The sequence below is a fragment of the Populus nigra genome, chromosome 3 (genome assembly GCF_951802175.1).
Source record: "Populus nigra chromosome 3, ddPopNigr1.1, whole genome shotgun sequence".
Classification (NCBI taxonomy): Eukaryota; Viridiplantae; Streptophyta; class Magnoliopsida; order Malpighiales; family Salicaceae; genus Populus; species Populus nigra.
Window position 1 is genome coordinate 19,007,021 of NC_084854.1, and position 16,530 is coordinate 19,023,550.

Sequence of the window (16,530 nt, forward strand, 5' to 3'; positions counted from 1 at the left end):
TTATATATTGTATATATATCACACTTTAAGCCAATTGATTTTATTCTTTATTTGTTTCTATTATATCACTGCATATGAACAAATGTCTCAGAGTAATTTCTCATTAAAGAATACCACATCCCTTTTGCAAGTCGACTTTCAATTTTTCATTTAGAAGGCACACTGTTCCATTTCTGAAGAAAGAAAAAATGGGAACAACCACTGTAATTTTAAACGTTGGAATTCTAATTTAATACATGAACAAGCAGAAAACGCATTATACAATGAGAAAAGCTAAAGTAAAAAAAAAATCACTAGGAAACATATCAAGTGACAGATCCCCTCTGCAAATCCTTGATTATCATAAGCTCACTCTCCTTAATCATGGATGATGGAGTGAATGAGGATGGCTGCTTCGTCAGTTGTTGGAACAGCATCATCTGTTTATAAAAAGCACAGAATGTAAAAGGCTATTTAATTAGTATTCACAGAGCTTGAAAACGCTCGTTTCTTAATTCTCCTAAACAACACGAGTGTTACTTTTTCAATTACTATGGCTCGTATTCACATCAAATTCATTAAAAACTAAGCGGAGATTAAGAAGAAAAGGAAGAAAAAAGAAGAAAAAACGGAAGGGAAGGGAAGGACAAAGGAGCCATCAAATTCTGGGGAGGTGAAAAGAACATGTATACCTGGAAGCGATGTAGGAAAGTGGGAAACAATGTGATCGATGATACCTCCACCACCCTCCTCTTCAGCCTTCACTCGTTCATTTGCTTTATCAACTCCTGTTGTTACCTTCTGTTTCTTTTTAACTTGATCTTCACTTGTTCCTTCACCATCTCTAATTTGGAAAGCTTCATTTTGTTCTTCTTTTTTACTCACAGGAGAAACCAAGTTGGGGATGATACTGTCCAGTAGTCCACCTCCCTTCTCTTCATTCTCTTCTTCTTTACCTTCTTCTTCACGATGTTCAGCTTCTCCTCTAGAGACCAAGTTAGAGAAGATATGGTTTATGAACGACCCACTTGGCCTTTCTTCTCCACTTTCTTGATGGTTATCTTTCTCATCATCATCTTCGTCTTTAGGATGCAACAGGCTTTCAGCTTCTGGCACACCATCTTCCATAATTTTTCTTTTTTTGTTTTAAGTGGTCACTCGACTCCCTTTCAGTTCTGCTCCAATACAAGTTCCAACCGACTAATTTATGTACAGGCTTTGGGGACACCCGTCCTCGTCCAAGGAGTTGTTTAATATAGAAACTATGGTTACTTTACACGTACTTCGAAGCTGTTGTCTGATGAAGCTTGTCTCCAATTGGTAGCAAACAAGTGGCACCTCTTGTAGCCCTACGAGGTGTTTTTCTTGTTGATTTCTGTACAAGGTCGGTGGCCGGTGGGAAATATTCCCCTGTTCTCGGTTTCGCCGTTTTTGCCTTCCGTAAAATTGAAGTTTACACATACCTATGACTTCTGTACAATGCCTGCCAAAATTTCCGATCTTCCCATCGATACAGAATCAAATTCGGTTTCAATTCCATTTCATTAATTTTATCAGAAATTTGATGAGCGAGCTCTGTTCATAAACTTAACAGCCGGGCTGGCCCAAAACTTAGCCCACCATTTCTCGCTCTCCTCAATTTCTTATGGGGTTTTCTTTCTTTTTGAAAATGGAGTCTTCGTGCAGGATCTTTTCGACTTATGTGGTGTGGCGGTAACAGGGCATGTTCTCATATTCCAAAAAAAGGTCAAGCATTTGTTTGTGGTAACCAGATTTTCTTCGGTTGGATCGAGGTCGGGTATTTTGGGTTTCCTAAATGGGTTTGACACTGAGAGGGAAAAGAAATGAGGGGTTTTGTTGCTGTTGTTGAAGGAGATTAGAGAAAGAAAATTAATGGACGGGATAGCATTTGGGGGTTTCATGAACCAGATATAAAGAACTTACTTATTCTGTTTCAATTATTGTTTTTTTTTTAATATTTTAAAGTGATTTTTGTTTAAAAAATATTAAAAAAAATTATTTTTATATTAACACATTAAAACAATCTGAAAACATTAAAAAATATTAATTTAAAGTAATGATTATTTTTTAAAGTGTTTTTCGTTTGTAAAATATATCGAAATAATATATTTTTTATTTTTTAAAATTTATTTTTTATATCAGCACATTAAAACGATTTAAAAACACTAAAAAATATTAATTTAAAATAAATATAAAAATTAAAAAAAATTAAAATTAAATAAAATGTTTTCAAAAATATTTTTGAAAAATAAAAATTAAAGTACTCAATTGTTGAAGTTAATCGTAAGCCATTTTAATGAGAGAGAAAAAAAGTTTGAAAATTTTGATGTGATTTTAGAGTTGAAGATTTTGAATGTTAAGAGAAAGAAAATGGTGGTTGGAAAAGAAGGATATAAATAGTGTTTGTTGATGTAGTTAGTTGTAAGGTTATCAATTTCATTTTAGTTGGTGTATTTTTATTATTTTATTAAAATAATAAATTTTTATTTTAAAATATTTTAACATTGTGTTTCAGAATATATTGATATTATTTAATTACTTGCTGGGCAGATAAGTTATCAATGAGATGGATGTGGCATTATATATAGTTAAATCACTGAGATAAATTATTTGTCGTTACAGTACCTCATGTAGCAATTTTTTTTGTCAACTATATTTCCTATCAATGAATTTGTAGCTCAATCAATTATCTTTTTTAAAAAATTGATTTTAAGTTCAAACCCTTTGTAATTAGAGGGGAAAAAAACCGTCCAATGAGTTATAATATACACTAGTCAGATGCCCGCGCTATGTGATGGATTCACTTTTTATTTTTATAAAAACTAAAGTAAAAATTTATAATATAAAAAATAATATTTTTTTAATATTAATAATTATTGTTTTTCAAATTTATTAATTATTTTATTAATAATATTAATTGTAATAAAAAATAATAATATTTATAATATTAATAATTATATTAAGAATTTCACTGATGATTGCAACACATAATAATATTTTTTATATAAATACTTTAAGTTATAGTAAAAATAATAATATGTATAACTCAAATAATGTTATTTTTTTCTAAACACTTTGAATTATAAAAGAAAAAATAATATTTATAACACACATTTTTATATTAACACATGTGGTTTGGCACGGACACGTCCAGACCCAACTTGGAGGTGGGCGTGGACGTGTCCAAACCCAACTTGGATTAAGGTGTGATTGTGTCTAGCCTCACTTGGGGATAGGCGTGGACGCGCCCAGACTTTTAATTATAATAAAAATAAAAATAATTATAACACAAATAATACTATTTTTAATATTAATACTTTAAATCGTAATAAAAATAAAATAATAATACCATTTGTAATATTAATACACTTAATCATAATAAAAATAAATATAATTAAAACACAAATAATACTATTTCTAATATTAATACTCTTAATCATAATAAAAATAAAAATAATTATAACACAAATAATATTATTTGTAATAATAATAATAATATTTTTAATATTAATACTTTTAATCATAATAAAAATAAAAATAATTATAACATAAATAATATTTTTTAAAATATTAATAATCATTTTTTTCAAATTTATTAATTATTTTATTAATAATGTTAATTATAATAAAAAAAAATAATATTTATAACACAAATGATAATATTTTTAATATTCATACTATATATTATAATAAAAATAATAATATTTATAACATAAATAATTATGTTAAGAATTTCAAGGATGATTACAATACAAATAATAATATTTTTTATATCAATACTTCAAGTTATAATAAAAGTAATAATATTTATAATATAAATAATAATATTTTTGATATGAACACTTTGAATTATAAGAGAAAAAAATAATATTTATAACACACAATATTATATAAACACACATGTGGTTGGGCGCGGACGCATCTGAACTCGAGCGCCATGTGGCGATGGGGCTGTCATAGCCAATCGGGACTTTTGTCAAGACCTAAGCCCCAGGTGGCGCTTGGGTTGTGCCCAAGGGCCACGTGGCGCATGGGTCATGGCTAAGGGCCCAATTATCTTGGGTCTGTGGCAGGATCCGATTGTCTTGGGTCCGACATCATATACCCAGCTCAATGGGTCTGGCGTAACCCAATTCTATTGGATCCTGATGAAGGATTTTAAATGTTTTAATTTTTACTATAATTAAAAGTATTACTATCAAAAATAGTATTATTTGTGTTATAAATATTTTAATTTTTATTATAATTAAAAGTATTACTATAAAAAATAGTATTACTTGTGTTATAAATATTTTGATTTTTATTATAATTAAAAGTATTATTATCAAAAATAGTTTTATTTTAAATATTATTATTTTTATTAAAATTTAAAATATTTGTATAAAAATAGTATTATTTGTTCTGTAAATATTATTATTTTATTTATAATTAATAGTATGAATACTAAAAATATTATCAGTTGTGGTATAAATAATAGTATTTTAATTATAAGTAATAATATTATAATAACAATGGAAAATGGCACATGGCGCTTGAGCTGCCCTTGTGCCATGTGGTGGTTGGGCTGCCTTAGCCAATTAGGTTTTTTGCCAAGATCAAGCGCTAAGTGGCACTTGTGCCTGCCCCTCACATTGGAGTTGCCCAAGCGCCAGGTGGTGCTTGAGTTTTTTCTAAGCGTCACGTGGCGGTGGGGCTGCCACAACCAATTGGGCCTTTTGCCAAGACACAAGCGCCAGGTGGCGTTGGGGTCTGTCTCGGGTAGCGGAGCTGCCTAAGCACTAGGTGGCTCTCGTGTCTGCCCCGCACAAGGGCAAGGCCCCCCATGCATCATGTAGCGCTCAATTTGCCTCATGTAAGGGCCGGACAACCTAAGCGCTAGCTGTCTTTGCATGGGCAGCGCCAGGTGTCCGCTCCCCATGACCTGCAACTCCATCAAAACTTGTGCTAATCATTGTTTCCTCAACCATCATTTCAATGCCAAATGCACTCCCGCTAAAAGATAACTCCACCCCTCCCCTGCTGTCCTTGCAACTCTTTGTGACAAAGATTGAATTGCCATTGCACTGCTCCAATCCATAGTGTTTCAAGTGTAGGTAAACAGTAATAGAGGCACTGTGCCCTTTTACTATATTATTAATTAATAGTCTCATGCCCATTGCATCTTTTTTTGAGAGACTTGAGTTTAAGTCTCTTGTAAGAAAAAAAGAACGATACTATGTCATCGAATATATTAAGTTGTTGATAAAAAAAGGCATTCAATTGTTGATAGTCTTACTACAAGAAAATATAAGGATGATTACCAATGAAATAGAATATATCATGTCCATAAATCATGAAATCTCTAGATGGTTGAATACTAAATTAGTGGTTTGCGCTATATTATGAGCTAGTCTAATTTTTTTCCATCATAAAATTGAAAGCGCATGCATTCTAAAAAAAAAAAACAAAAAACAAAATTGAGAATCAAGTCATTGACTTGATCCGGTTTAATAAGCCAACATAATTTCGATAATATAAATAAAAAAATGCAAAAGAATGGAAAAGAAAAAATATAAAAAAATAACTTGAACCAATATGAGTTAGCATGCAAAATCTGCATAGGCATATGATTGGAATAAAAAAAATTAAAAACTCAAAAACCTAAAGTCGAAAAGAGAAACTAGAAAAAAAAATTAAATTAAAAAAAGCAATGGAAAATAGATCTTAGTCAAACTAGATTAACCTATTAACCCCACAATGAGCATATGATTGGAATAATCATGTAGAAAGGAAAACAGGAAAAAAGAAGAAGCAAAGACCGATTCCAAATAATAAACATTGAAGAATGAGATTGAAAAAAAAATTTAAATTTAATAAAGAATAAAAACAATATTGAAGTAAATCCATGTTAATAATCGAAACTCGTGAACTTAATCATGAGCCCGAGACTAACTACATTAAAGTCAAACCTCAAAAAATATTGAAGTAAAATTCTCAATTACAAAACATTCAATGATAAAATTAAAAAAAAACAAACAAAAAAGAAACTAAAACAAAACCAAGCGCAAAAAATAAAAGGGATAAAATCTGATATAAAAATAAATTGAAATCAAATATTAAATAGGGATAGAAATGGATACCTATAGATCAAATTTTTTTGATATTCATACTTTATTCATTTTTTATCATATAAAAAATTTAAATATTTATAAATCATTCCACTAATTTCTATAAAATATGGATTTACAACATCTTAAATGAATGAAATATATTAGTAGACATCTAAATCATAATGTTGGTAGTGACAAGAGATTGGAGATGCACATCTAAGACTTTCTACTCAGTTGTATATGGTTGTTGTTATTTTTATTTTCAGTATTTTTTTGCATTTAATAAGTGATTTTGTATTTTTTATTGCACATATATGTGTGTCATCTTTAGCTAGCTATGTAGAAAAGAACAAAAGGCTCTTTAACATTAGTTTTGTCTCTTTTTTATTATTATTTATTTTTCATTAGCTTCTTGGTTTTGCATCTTAAACAGTGAGTAATAGTTAAGCTTGTCACAAAAATGATTAGAATTAAATCTGGATATGAGTTCTGATCTTAGCTCCTGATGCCGGCTTACGAGATAATGTATGTTCTCACAAACAATATTTGATCTTCCAAATAAAATGGTGTTTATATGAAGTCATTAAAGCAATTTTAGTAGCCGAGATAACCTAAATTAACAAATCTTTTTACATGATTTCATGTTGGAGATTAAAAAGCTATCAATTTTGCTTCTAGTTTATGCATAGGAGTCAAGAAGGCATAAATAACCATTAGTGTGATGTTTAATGAAACCATTCTTATGCCGTGTTTGAAAATGTAATAATAGTCGTGGTTTAAAGTGTTTTTTGTTTAAAAATATATTAAAATAATATTTTTTTATTTTTTAAAAATTATTTTTGATATCAGTGATAGAGAATAATATAGATCATATATTGAGGTTTGACCTAACAGCTTAAACTTTTAGTTTGAGATAATTTTTTTAACATGGTATCAGAACCTTAATAACCAAGCGGTCACGAGTTCGAATCTCATCATCTCTATTTATTTAATAAAAATTAAGCACAAAGTAATATGAGCTTGTGCAAATTTCAAGATCAAAGGTTTTTACTTGAGGGGGTGTGTTAGATAATAATATAAATCATATCTTGGAGTTCATCTAATAGCTTAAGTTATCGAACTGAGATAGTTCTTGAATTGAGATGATTCTTTGATAATTAGCACATCAAAACATAAAAAAGTTGAATTTAAAAAGATAATTTTTTTTAAAAAAACACATAAATTAAAAAAAGCTTAGCTGACACATGTCGACTAATGCATATTGATTTTTTCGAAAGAACCTTGCAGTTCGGGACCTGTAGCTTGACTATAAATATGGTGGAGGTGATGACAACAATTTAATAACTATAAATATGGGGATTATTTTACCCATGCTTGGAGATTGAACAAAGGAGGACTCTTCAGCTGGAATTCTTTTGTTCATTCTTTTATTTGTAGGTTTTCTTTAGCAAAAAATAATTAAAGTGATAGTAATCGGTAAAAAAGTTAATGGGAAATGTTTAAAAATAGGTTGAGGGAAATAAATTAATAAAAAAATGAGAAATATAATGAAAAACTATTTTTTTATAGAATTTAAATAATACTTTTCTTGAACAAAATTTATCATTATATAATTGATAAAAACCTCTCCGAGAAATTATATATTTTGATTTATATTTATTTAATAATTTTTTTAATTTAGTTATCGGTTAGCGGGCTAAACAATATATATAATTTTAAGTAAATTTTTAATGCAGTAAAAGAATATATTAATATTATAAATATGTTTTATTATATTATAATTTTTTAAATAGAAAAATATAAAAATGTTGTTTACTCTTAATGCACTAAATATAAAAATATATGAATCAATAAATCAAGAAAGAGTTATTAATACTAATTAAATATTAAATGAAAAACTAATCTCTTTCCTAAAAAATATAAGTATTTAAATACTTAATCTCAAATTTTCTTTTTAGTTTATACATTTTTATTTTTATTTTATCTTGGAGGTTATTTTTTCTTATTAAGAATAAATAATTTTTATTTTATAAATATATCATAGTTTATTTATATCAAATATAAAATAAAAAAACTTAAAGATAAATTGTGATAATATTTTTGAGATATTATAAAAATAAATAAAAATTAAAAATTAACTATTATGAAAAAAAAGATGAATTAAACGAAGCAAGCTAGTTAAATTTACTAAATGGTTTATTTTTATTTTTTATTTTTTCAGATATCAATACTTTATAGAATTGCTTTTTAGAAGTAAAATTCATCGATTTGATTCAACTGTATTAAGAAGGGAAATAATCTCACTATAGCTCAAGGTATGTTTGACATTGTATTTTGAAAGTATTTAAAAAAAATTTAAAAATTATTTATTCATTTTACTTTAAATTTATATTTTTTTTATGTTTGTAGATTATTTTAATATACTAATATTAAAAATAATTTTTTAAAAATAAAAAACATTATTTTAATATATTTTAAAATAAAAAATAATTTAAAAAATAAACAGAGTATCATAAAGAACTCTAAAATTAATTAGAGATACGACAATTAACGGTGATGACAAAAAAGAGAAAAAAAGAAAAGAAAATACCAAGCCAAACTAGGCCACTCTCTTCTTGCCATTCTCGGGGTCAAGATAAAAACAAGTACAAAATTAGAAAAAAAAACCAAAACACGTGGCACTAGCAAACAACATAAAACAGACAGAGGTTTGCAGTTTGCACATTGAATAGAAAAATAAAAAATAAAAAAATAGAGAGTGACCGTTTCCCCCACCTCATCAAAATCTGGCAGGCCGCCAACACTATCATCGTATCATATAGAAGAACACAAAAAAGAAAAAGAAAATCCAATTCAATTACACAAAATTTTTTTTGGGTTCTAATTCCACTTTATTGGGAAAATTAAATCCCATTAGCCTGCATCTACCATCGTCTTTCCTTTTTTCACATTTTTTTGGGCATCCATTTTCTGTATATACGGTGGTTTTGCAGGCTAAAACGAGGTAATCTAGATACAATTTTGCTCTTAAATTCCCTCATCTTTTATTTCTTAATTTATTTTTGATATTCCTGGCAATTTTATGGTGAATTTTTTTTTAAAATGCAACACAATATATTCACAACAATGCGTAGCGTAAAACTCTCGGAAGGATGTAAAGTAACTCAAGTTTATGCTTTCAATCCAACCGGCGGAGAAGCCGGTTGCGGTGGTTATGGCGGTAAAGTTGGAGGGAAGTTCTTACAACATCTACAAGATCTAAGAGCTAATTCAATTCGGACGAAATCGAGTCGAAATTCCCATCCACCGACTAACCATAACCAAACGACAAGAACGAATGTCTCTGTCGAAAGTTTATTGCCAGCTGGTCTTCCGACCGTTGATCTCATCGAGCCAAAGATTGAGCCTTGTCTTAAATCTGTGGATTTCGTCGAATCATTAGCTGATGTCTATACAAAAGTCGAGAATTCTTCGCAACTGGAGAAATCAGACAGATTTCTTGAGCAATGTGCGGTGTTCAAGGGTTTGTCTGATTCGAAATTGTTTCGGAATAGTCTAAGGAGTGCGAGGCAGCATGCTGTGGATGTGCATTCCAAGGTTGTTTTGGCTTCGTGGTTGAAGTTTGAGAGGAGGGAGGATGAATTGATTGGTTTGTCGGCTATGGATTGCTGTGGAAGAAATTTAGAATGTCCTAGGGCCTGTTTGATGTCGGGATATGATCCCGACTCAGTGAAGGATCCCTGCGTGTGTTTGAGAGGGCAGCCGGAGGAGGATGTTTTGATGGGGGATGAAGAATACTTGACTTTTGATGCTGATGAGGGTGGTGGTGGTGGTGGTGGTGATGATTGTGATATGTCATTTTGCATTGGTGATGATGAAATTAGGTGTGTAAGATATAATGTGGCATCGCTTTCTAGACCTTTTAGAGCAATGTTGTATGGGGAGTTTAAGGAATCCAGGAGGGAGAAGATAAATTTTACGCAGAATGGGATATCGGCAGAGGGAATGAGAGGGGCGATGGTGTTTAGCCAGACGAAAAGATTGGGCACGTTTGATCCGAAGATTGTTTTGGAGCTTCTTTCTTTGGCAAACAGGTTTTGCTGTGAGGAATTGAAGTCAGCTTGCGATGCTCATTTGGCATCCTTGGTTTGTGATATGGAGAGTGCCGTGATTCTAATTGAGTATGGATTGGAGGAAGGTGCAAACCTTTTGGTGTCAGCTTGTTTACAGGTGTTTTTGAGAGAGCTTCCATTTTCAATGAACAATCCTTATGTGATGCGACTGTTGTGTGGATCTGAGGGTAGGGAGAGATTGGCTTCGGTCGGCCATGCTTCATTTTTGTTGTATTATTTTCTGAGCCAGATTGCTATGGAGGAAGATATGAAATCTAACAACACTGTGATGCTTTTGGAGAGACTGGGAGAGTGTGCAACCGAAGATTGGCAGAAACAGCTTGCCTATCACCTCTTAGGTGTTGTTATGCTCGAAAGAAAAGAGTACAAAGATGCCCAGAACTGGTTTGAAGAAGCAGTTGAAGCAGGTCATATATACTCGTCGGTGGGTGTTGCAAGGGCTAAATACCATCGTGGCCACAAGTATTCAGCATACAAGATGATGAACTCGCTGATATCTGATCATTCACCAGTTGGTTGGATGTATCAAGAGAGGTCTTTGTTTTGTACTGGGAAGGAAAAATTGATGGATTTGAACACAGCAACTGAATTGGATCCAACACTCCCATTCCCATACATGTGTCGGGCTGTTTTGTTGGTGCAGGAGAACAAACTTGAATCAGCCATCTCAGAACTCAATAAAATTATTGGTTTCAACGTCTCTCCTGATTGCCTTGAATTACGGGCCTCGATTTCTATGGCATTGGAAGATTTTGAAGGGGCTCTCAGAGATATCCGGGCACTTTTGACGTTGGATCCAAATCACATGATGTTTTATGGGAAGAAGCATGGTGACCAACTAGTAGAACTCCTCCGTCCCCTTGTTCAGCAATGCAGTCAGGCAGACTGCTGGATGCAACTGTATGATAGATGGTCCTCTGTTGATGATATAGGCTCCCTAGCTGTCGTACACCAAATGTTGGCAAATGGCCCCTGGAAGAGCCTTCTACGGTTCCGACAATCTCTCCTCCTTTTACGGTGATAATTCACAAATCTTACCAATGCTTTGCTTAACTGTATTAATCACTTCTAATTATTTCTGTTCATAATGCATTTTGTGCCCTAGTAAGACATGCTATTTGAAGTTTCCTAATTGACATCATGTACTTTCATCATTCTAGCTACAAGTTCATGTCAATGCACTGGCCTTGAACTTAAATTCCATCTTATATTTCCATAATACTTGTATTCAATCTTGCAATTACAGAAATTGTTGGTAGACTTGTATTGCATATGTGCAGAACTTATATTGACTTAAATTGTTTGATGCAACATTTTTTTTAATTAAATAATTGAAACATTGCACTGCAAACTTTACACACAAGGATCAAGGTGGTCTAGCATTCATATCCATAGAATGGACTCCAATGGTCATGCATGGAACTGAGATGATATAATTGGTAGATGTAATTCAAAACATCAACCACTGTCCCATCTCCTCCCATACCTGCTTTCCTTCCATGACTCCCCTACAGTCCAACACAACATAAAGTAGGTCTATATAAGGTGGAAAAGCAATGAAGAAAAAAATATAGATAATGTTTACAAGTAATTATGGTCATGGAGGAGGACACAACTAATGCAACAGTGGTTGCCACTGGAAGCTCTTGCTTAATATTTTATTCTATCATCTTATGATGTGCACTCAGTTGTCTGTTGATGTAGGGAAGATTGAATTTCCGTTCAAAGAAGCACTTTGTGATGAGCCAACGTTTAAAAAGTGTAGGATTCTGGAGCTCAGAGTTCATAAGAGAAAGGGGTCTAGGATGGTAATAACATTTTTGGAATTTCTGGGCAGCAACTTAACGCAGAGATCCAGGTTTTCCTTAAATGGTTTAATTAGCATGGAAATAGTTCGAAAAATATGTAGGAATATAGGTTAACACTGATTTAATGAGGGGATGAGTTTAGAGGCTAATTAAAGAGAAAAAAGAAGGGAAATTGGTGGCTATTCTGATTCCCTATGAACAAGAACAATAACTGAAGTGCTGTAGTGAAGGAAAAACAAGAAAAGACAGCTTAGAGAAAAGAGAAGTGCAAACGCTCTACTCCTGCATACCGTCCAAAATCAAATTAATATTTTCATAATTTCATTATCGAAATCCTTATCTGTGGGACTTTGTTTTTAATGCATTGGTCTTGGACCGCTGACCTCGGTTAGAAGCTAGGAAAGGATTCCAAATTTGTGCTTAAACTGCAAAAGCATAGACAGAAGATTTATGGAAAGAAGTATTTCTTTGTCATGAAAGGTTGTAATAAAATCTATCGTCAGAGTTTAGAACCTGTAACAATGTGATGGAAACTTTCCTTTTTTCTTGACATCTAAAGCATTAATCTTTACTTTTCATTAGTAAGGTTTTCATGCTAATGATATTAATGGTTTAGTTACAAGTTGATGTTTTTGTATTCAAGTGTTGAGTGCTCTTCTGGTCCTTTTGCTTTGTCACTTTTTTCCATCTCCCGGTCCCTTTGTCATGGATGCTAAGTATCTAGGAAAAAAGGAAATAGAAAAGACAATGCCTCTGTGATATATTCACAATTGCTATTATTGTGGATAACTGAGTCTAGGATACAGAAGAGTTTCTTATCCCCCAAACCTTATTCTTTTTGGACCATTCTAAATATTTTATTATATCTATATTAATGGAACCTTTTGTTTCTCAATGGTATAGGCTAAATTGTCAAAAGGCTGCAATGCGTAGTTTGCGGCTGGCTAGAAATTATTCTACTTCCGACCATGAAAGACTTGTCTATGAAGGATGGATCTTGTATGACACTGGAAATCATGAAGAAGCACTATCCAAGGCCGAGGAGTCTATTTCAATTCAGAGATCGTTTGAAGCTTTTTTCCTTAAAGCATATGCTTTAGCAGATTCAAGTCTTGATCCCGAGTCCTCAAAGTATGTTATTCAACTTTTGGAGGAAGCTCTTAGGTGCCCTTCAGATGGCCTTCGGAAAGGACAAGTGAGTAACAACTTTGATGCAATTCTATTGCTCTGAATGCACCTCAATATTATTTAAGTTGGGTAATTTTGCCATTCTCCAGGCACTGAACAATCTTGGGAGTGTATATGTTGATTGTGAGAAGTTGGATCTTGCTGCTGACTGTTACATGAGTGCACTAGAGATCAAGCATACAAGAGCACATCAGGGTCTGGCACGTGTACATCATCTAAAAAATCAAAGGAAAGCAGCATATGATGAGATGACAAAACTGATAGAAAAAGCTAGGAATAATGCTTCAGCTTATGAGAAGCGTTCAGAGTATTGTGATCGTGACATGGCAAAAAGGGATCTTAGCATGGCAACACAACTAGATCCACTAAGAACATATCCATACAGACACAGGGCAGCAGGTAAGCTCCATGACAACATCTACTTTCTTTGAGATTGTTATTCACAATCATTCATCAATGATTATGCTATAAATCTTGGAAATGTGAACTAACCACTGAAACTATGAAACTTTGGGTGTTGAAGTTGCAGAGATATTCTAATTCTGAACTGCAAATTGTTAAACATCATCGACTGGGGGACTGAATGTAGTCCTGTTGGAGATTCTTTGCCTGATAGAGTGGTCTTAATGGTATCCTTCCAGCCTTATGTTGAAGTATTCCCTCTGGTCATCTTGAAACTAGTTTTCATTAAAAAAGAGAAAGAACAGAGAAATAGGCACCACTGTTAGGCTGATTTCGTTGTAGAAAGATGTTGGCATTTGACAAAAGATCAGTTGCTTGTGTAGTTTGCTAGGGGTTTAATAGCTCTCAATTTTTGTTTGAAGAGATCTGCATCTCGAGATCCTTAGTGAAGAGCTTTTTCAACTAAAAAACTGTTTTCACCTTGTTGGAGACATTTGTGTTATCTATGATATTGTTATATAAATAGAACTTTGTGGCACCTTAATTATTTAAAATCTAGTCTCCTACTCTGAGCTTTAATAAATGGTTGGCTTCAAAGCGCCCCCAACATCCTCCTGCCTAAATTGTGCTTATTGATCTAACTGTAGGGTGCTTGACTAGAATGACTGGGGTTCAAAGTTGTCTCATTATTAAACGTCAGATTAATTGAATGATGGACTTCTTCTAGGCAAAGGAAGTACCCTATTTGTTTGTATTGATGAATGCATGCTCTTGGCTGCTGCTCTGATATGCTTCTGAAGTATGCATGACCATGTTCCTTGTTTTTTGTTTATTCCATGCTACAGTTTCAGGTTGTCTTGATTAATATTAGCATAATCAGATGAAAAGCACTTGATTTTTGCTTCTAAGTTATTAGAAGAAAGTTAGTTTGATTTTTGTTTCTTTTTCTTTCAGAATACATGTTTTCTGTAGACTTCAAAGTTTAGCTGGTCATATTTTGGCTTCAGGCTAATGATCTAACTGAAAAACGCTTCTATATTAAACTATTGGGATTATCATTGCATTTTGTGTAGTCGGAATTCAGTGTGGATTATGTGAGTGAATACACATTTAATTTTAAACTACTAAGACTAATTCTGTGCCATTTCAGTTTTAATGGATGACCACAAAGAAGTGGAAGCCATAAAAGAGCTTACAAGGGTCATAGCTTTCAAGCCAGACTTACAGCTGCTGCATCTTCGAGCAGCATTTTATGATTCAATGGGTGATAATGGCTCCACCCTTCGAGACTGTGAAGCAGCTCTCTGTCTCGACCCCAATCACAAAGGTACCATCGAGCTCTATAAGAGAATATGGCGGGGTAATGAACAAGAAAAATGAGAACCAGAAGTTCATGCTTCTTATCTTTAGTATCTGGGCAATCACATCATTGCCACCACATTTTCTTATATTTGGTACTAGAAAGGCCAGTTTTCCTAGGAATTTTTTTTTGGATTTTCTCCATAGGGACACAGACATCCTGGTGGCCTTTTTGTGAAAGGAATTTCAGCAGAGGAAGAAAGGAATAATTTGAAGTTAACAAGAAAGGGATTGTAGAAAGTGGGATAGCTTGTAAATGTATGTGATATCCTGCCACTGCCCCATATTTCACTTCAGCAAAGATTGAAATGAATGTATCATTGTTGGAAGAAACATGTATATGAATGGCAGCTTATGCTGAAGTCTGCCTTGTTAAGAGGCTGACGGATTAACTGATTTTTGCTGAAGTCATACTGTAGTGTCTATTGTTCTTTGTGCTTCACAATTTTCTCATAAAATTCATGCCCAATTTTCCACGTCTCCGTTTCAGTACTTATTTACTTCCTTTTCTTTATACTTTTCATGGCATATATCAGTTTTTAGACTCTAGAACATCTAGAAATAATTGCAAGATAAATTATTTCTCAAAACTCAGTAGCCATAAAGTTTGATATGCCAGTTAGGATCTTTAATTGTTGAAATTAACACAAATGATGCTTAACTACTACTTTAATCACTTAACTCTTGCCTGTGAGCCTTTCATAAGGTGGAGATTAGGGAGCAACGTATTGATGTTAATATCCAAGAAAGCTGAACTTAAACCTGCCACTCTTATCGACTAGGAGGTCACACTGGTAATGGAGAAATTTATTGCGCAACAAATTCACAGGCTGCCTTGCAGGATATGATTGATAGGATCCGATTTTGGTGGGAACAATCTCCTGGCAACCCCAAGGATAGGGATAGAAATGATATCCATGAAGCAGAAACTCCTCTGCGGACGCTCCCACCATGCAGTTGTCATCTACAAAAAGCAGCAGCAAAAAACGGTGATCACAATTGTATCGTCAACTTGATGATCATGACGATGGTTGTGATGCTGATGTTGACGACGACGATGATGGTGGAGAGGTTGATGTGTTTTCGAATGCTATTATCATTGACAGAAGCAATAGATATTGCACAGAAATCCGTGGAAGGGCACGGATTAGACAGGCTAAATTTAGAGAGTGTGGACTCAACTGAAAACCGGTCTCTAAATTTCACGATGGAGCGGTTTCTTCCAGATATCACTGCATCATCTGCGCTTTGCGGGTTGAATAATTCTGATAAGAAGCTTCCCTATCCATACAATTATTCAGAGGAGTACGTTTCAAGAACAGTCGGACGATCATATCCTTCACATATAAGCTGTGGCCTAGAAGTTCTACTCCCATGGTGCATGGAGCACAAGCTCTGTGGTGTAAAGAGTTTCTTGAGACAAGTCTCACCAAAAGTTCATCCTCAATATTGTTCTACAAAATAAAATAGAGAGGGTAGTAACCCAAAAAAGAAAAAAATAATAATCTCCAAATCATATAGAAACCCAAAAAAAAATGTAAAGCAGTTCAT

General features: G+C 32.9%; 2 protein-coding genes across 3 annotated transcripts; one reads left to right on the plus strand and one right to left on the minus strand.

The window, feature by feature from the left end:
• Positions 1–204: 204 nt before the first annotated feature.
• Positions 205–1,189, minus strand: LOC133690359 (uncharacterized). Its single transcript, XM_062110629.1, has 2 exons — positions 672–1,189; positions 205–419 (listed from the first exon to the last, which is right to left on the minus strand). Exons 1-2 carry the CDS (start codon positions 1,105–1,107, stop codon positions 358–360), a joined length of 498 nt encoding a protein of 165 aa, XP_061966613.1. The 5' UTR covers positions 1,108–1,189; the 3' UTR covers positions 205–357.
• A 7,633-nt stretch (positions 1,190–8,822) lies between these two features.
• Positions 8,823–15,455, plus strand: LOC133689287 (ethylene-overproduction protein 1-like). Of its 2 annotated transcripts, XR_009841289.1 has the most exons (5): positions 8,823–11,239; positions 12,934–13,225; positions 13,308–13,617; positions 13,742–13,847; positions 14,771–14,997. XR_009841289.1 is itself a non-coding variant. In XM_062109092.1 (4 exons), the coding sequence occupies exons 1-4, from the start codon at positions 9,192–9,194 to the stop codon at positions 14,998–15,000; spliced, it is 2,880 nt and encodes a 959-aa protein (XP_061965076.1). In that variant the 5' UTR covers positions 8,823–9,191; the 3' UTR covers positions 15,001–15,455. The 2 variants fall into 2 exon arrangements, 1 of the variants encoding a protein (XP_061965076.1); XM_062109092.1 differs by lacking the exon at positions 13,742–13,847 and having other exon boundaries at positions 14,771–15,455.
• Positions 15,456–16,530: the final 1,075 nt, after the last annotated feature.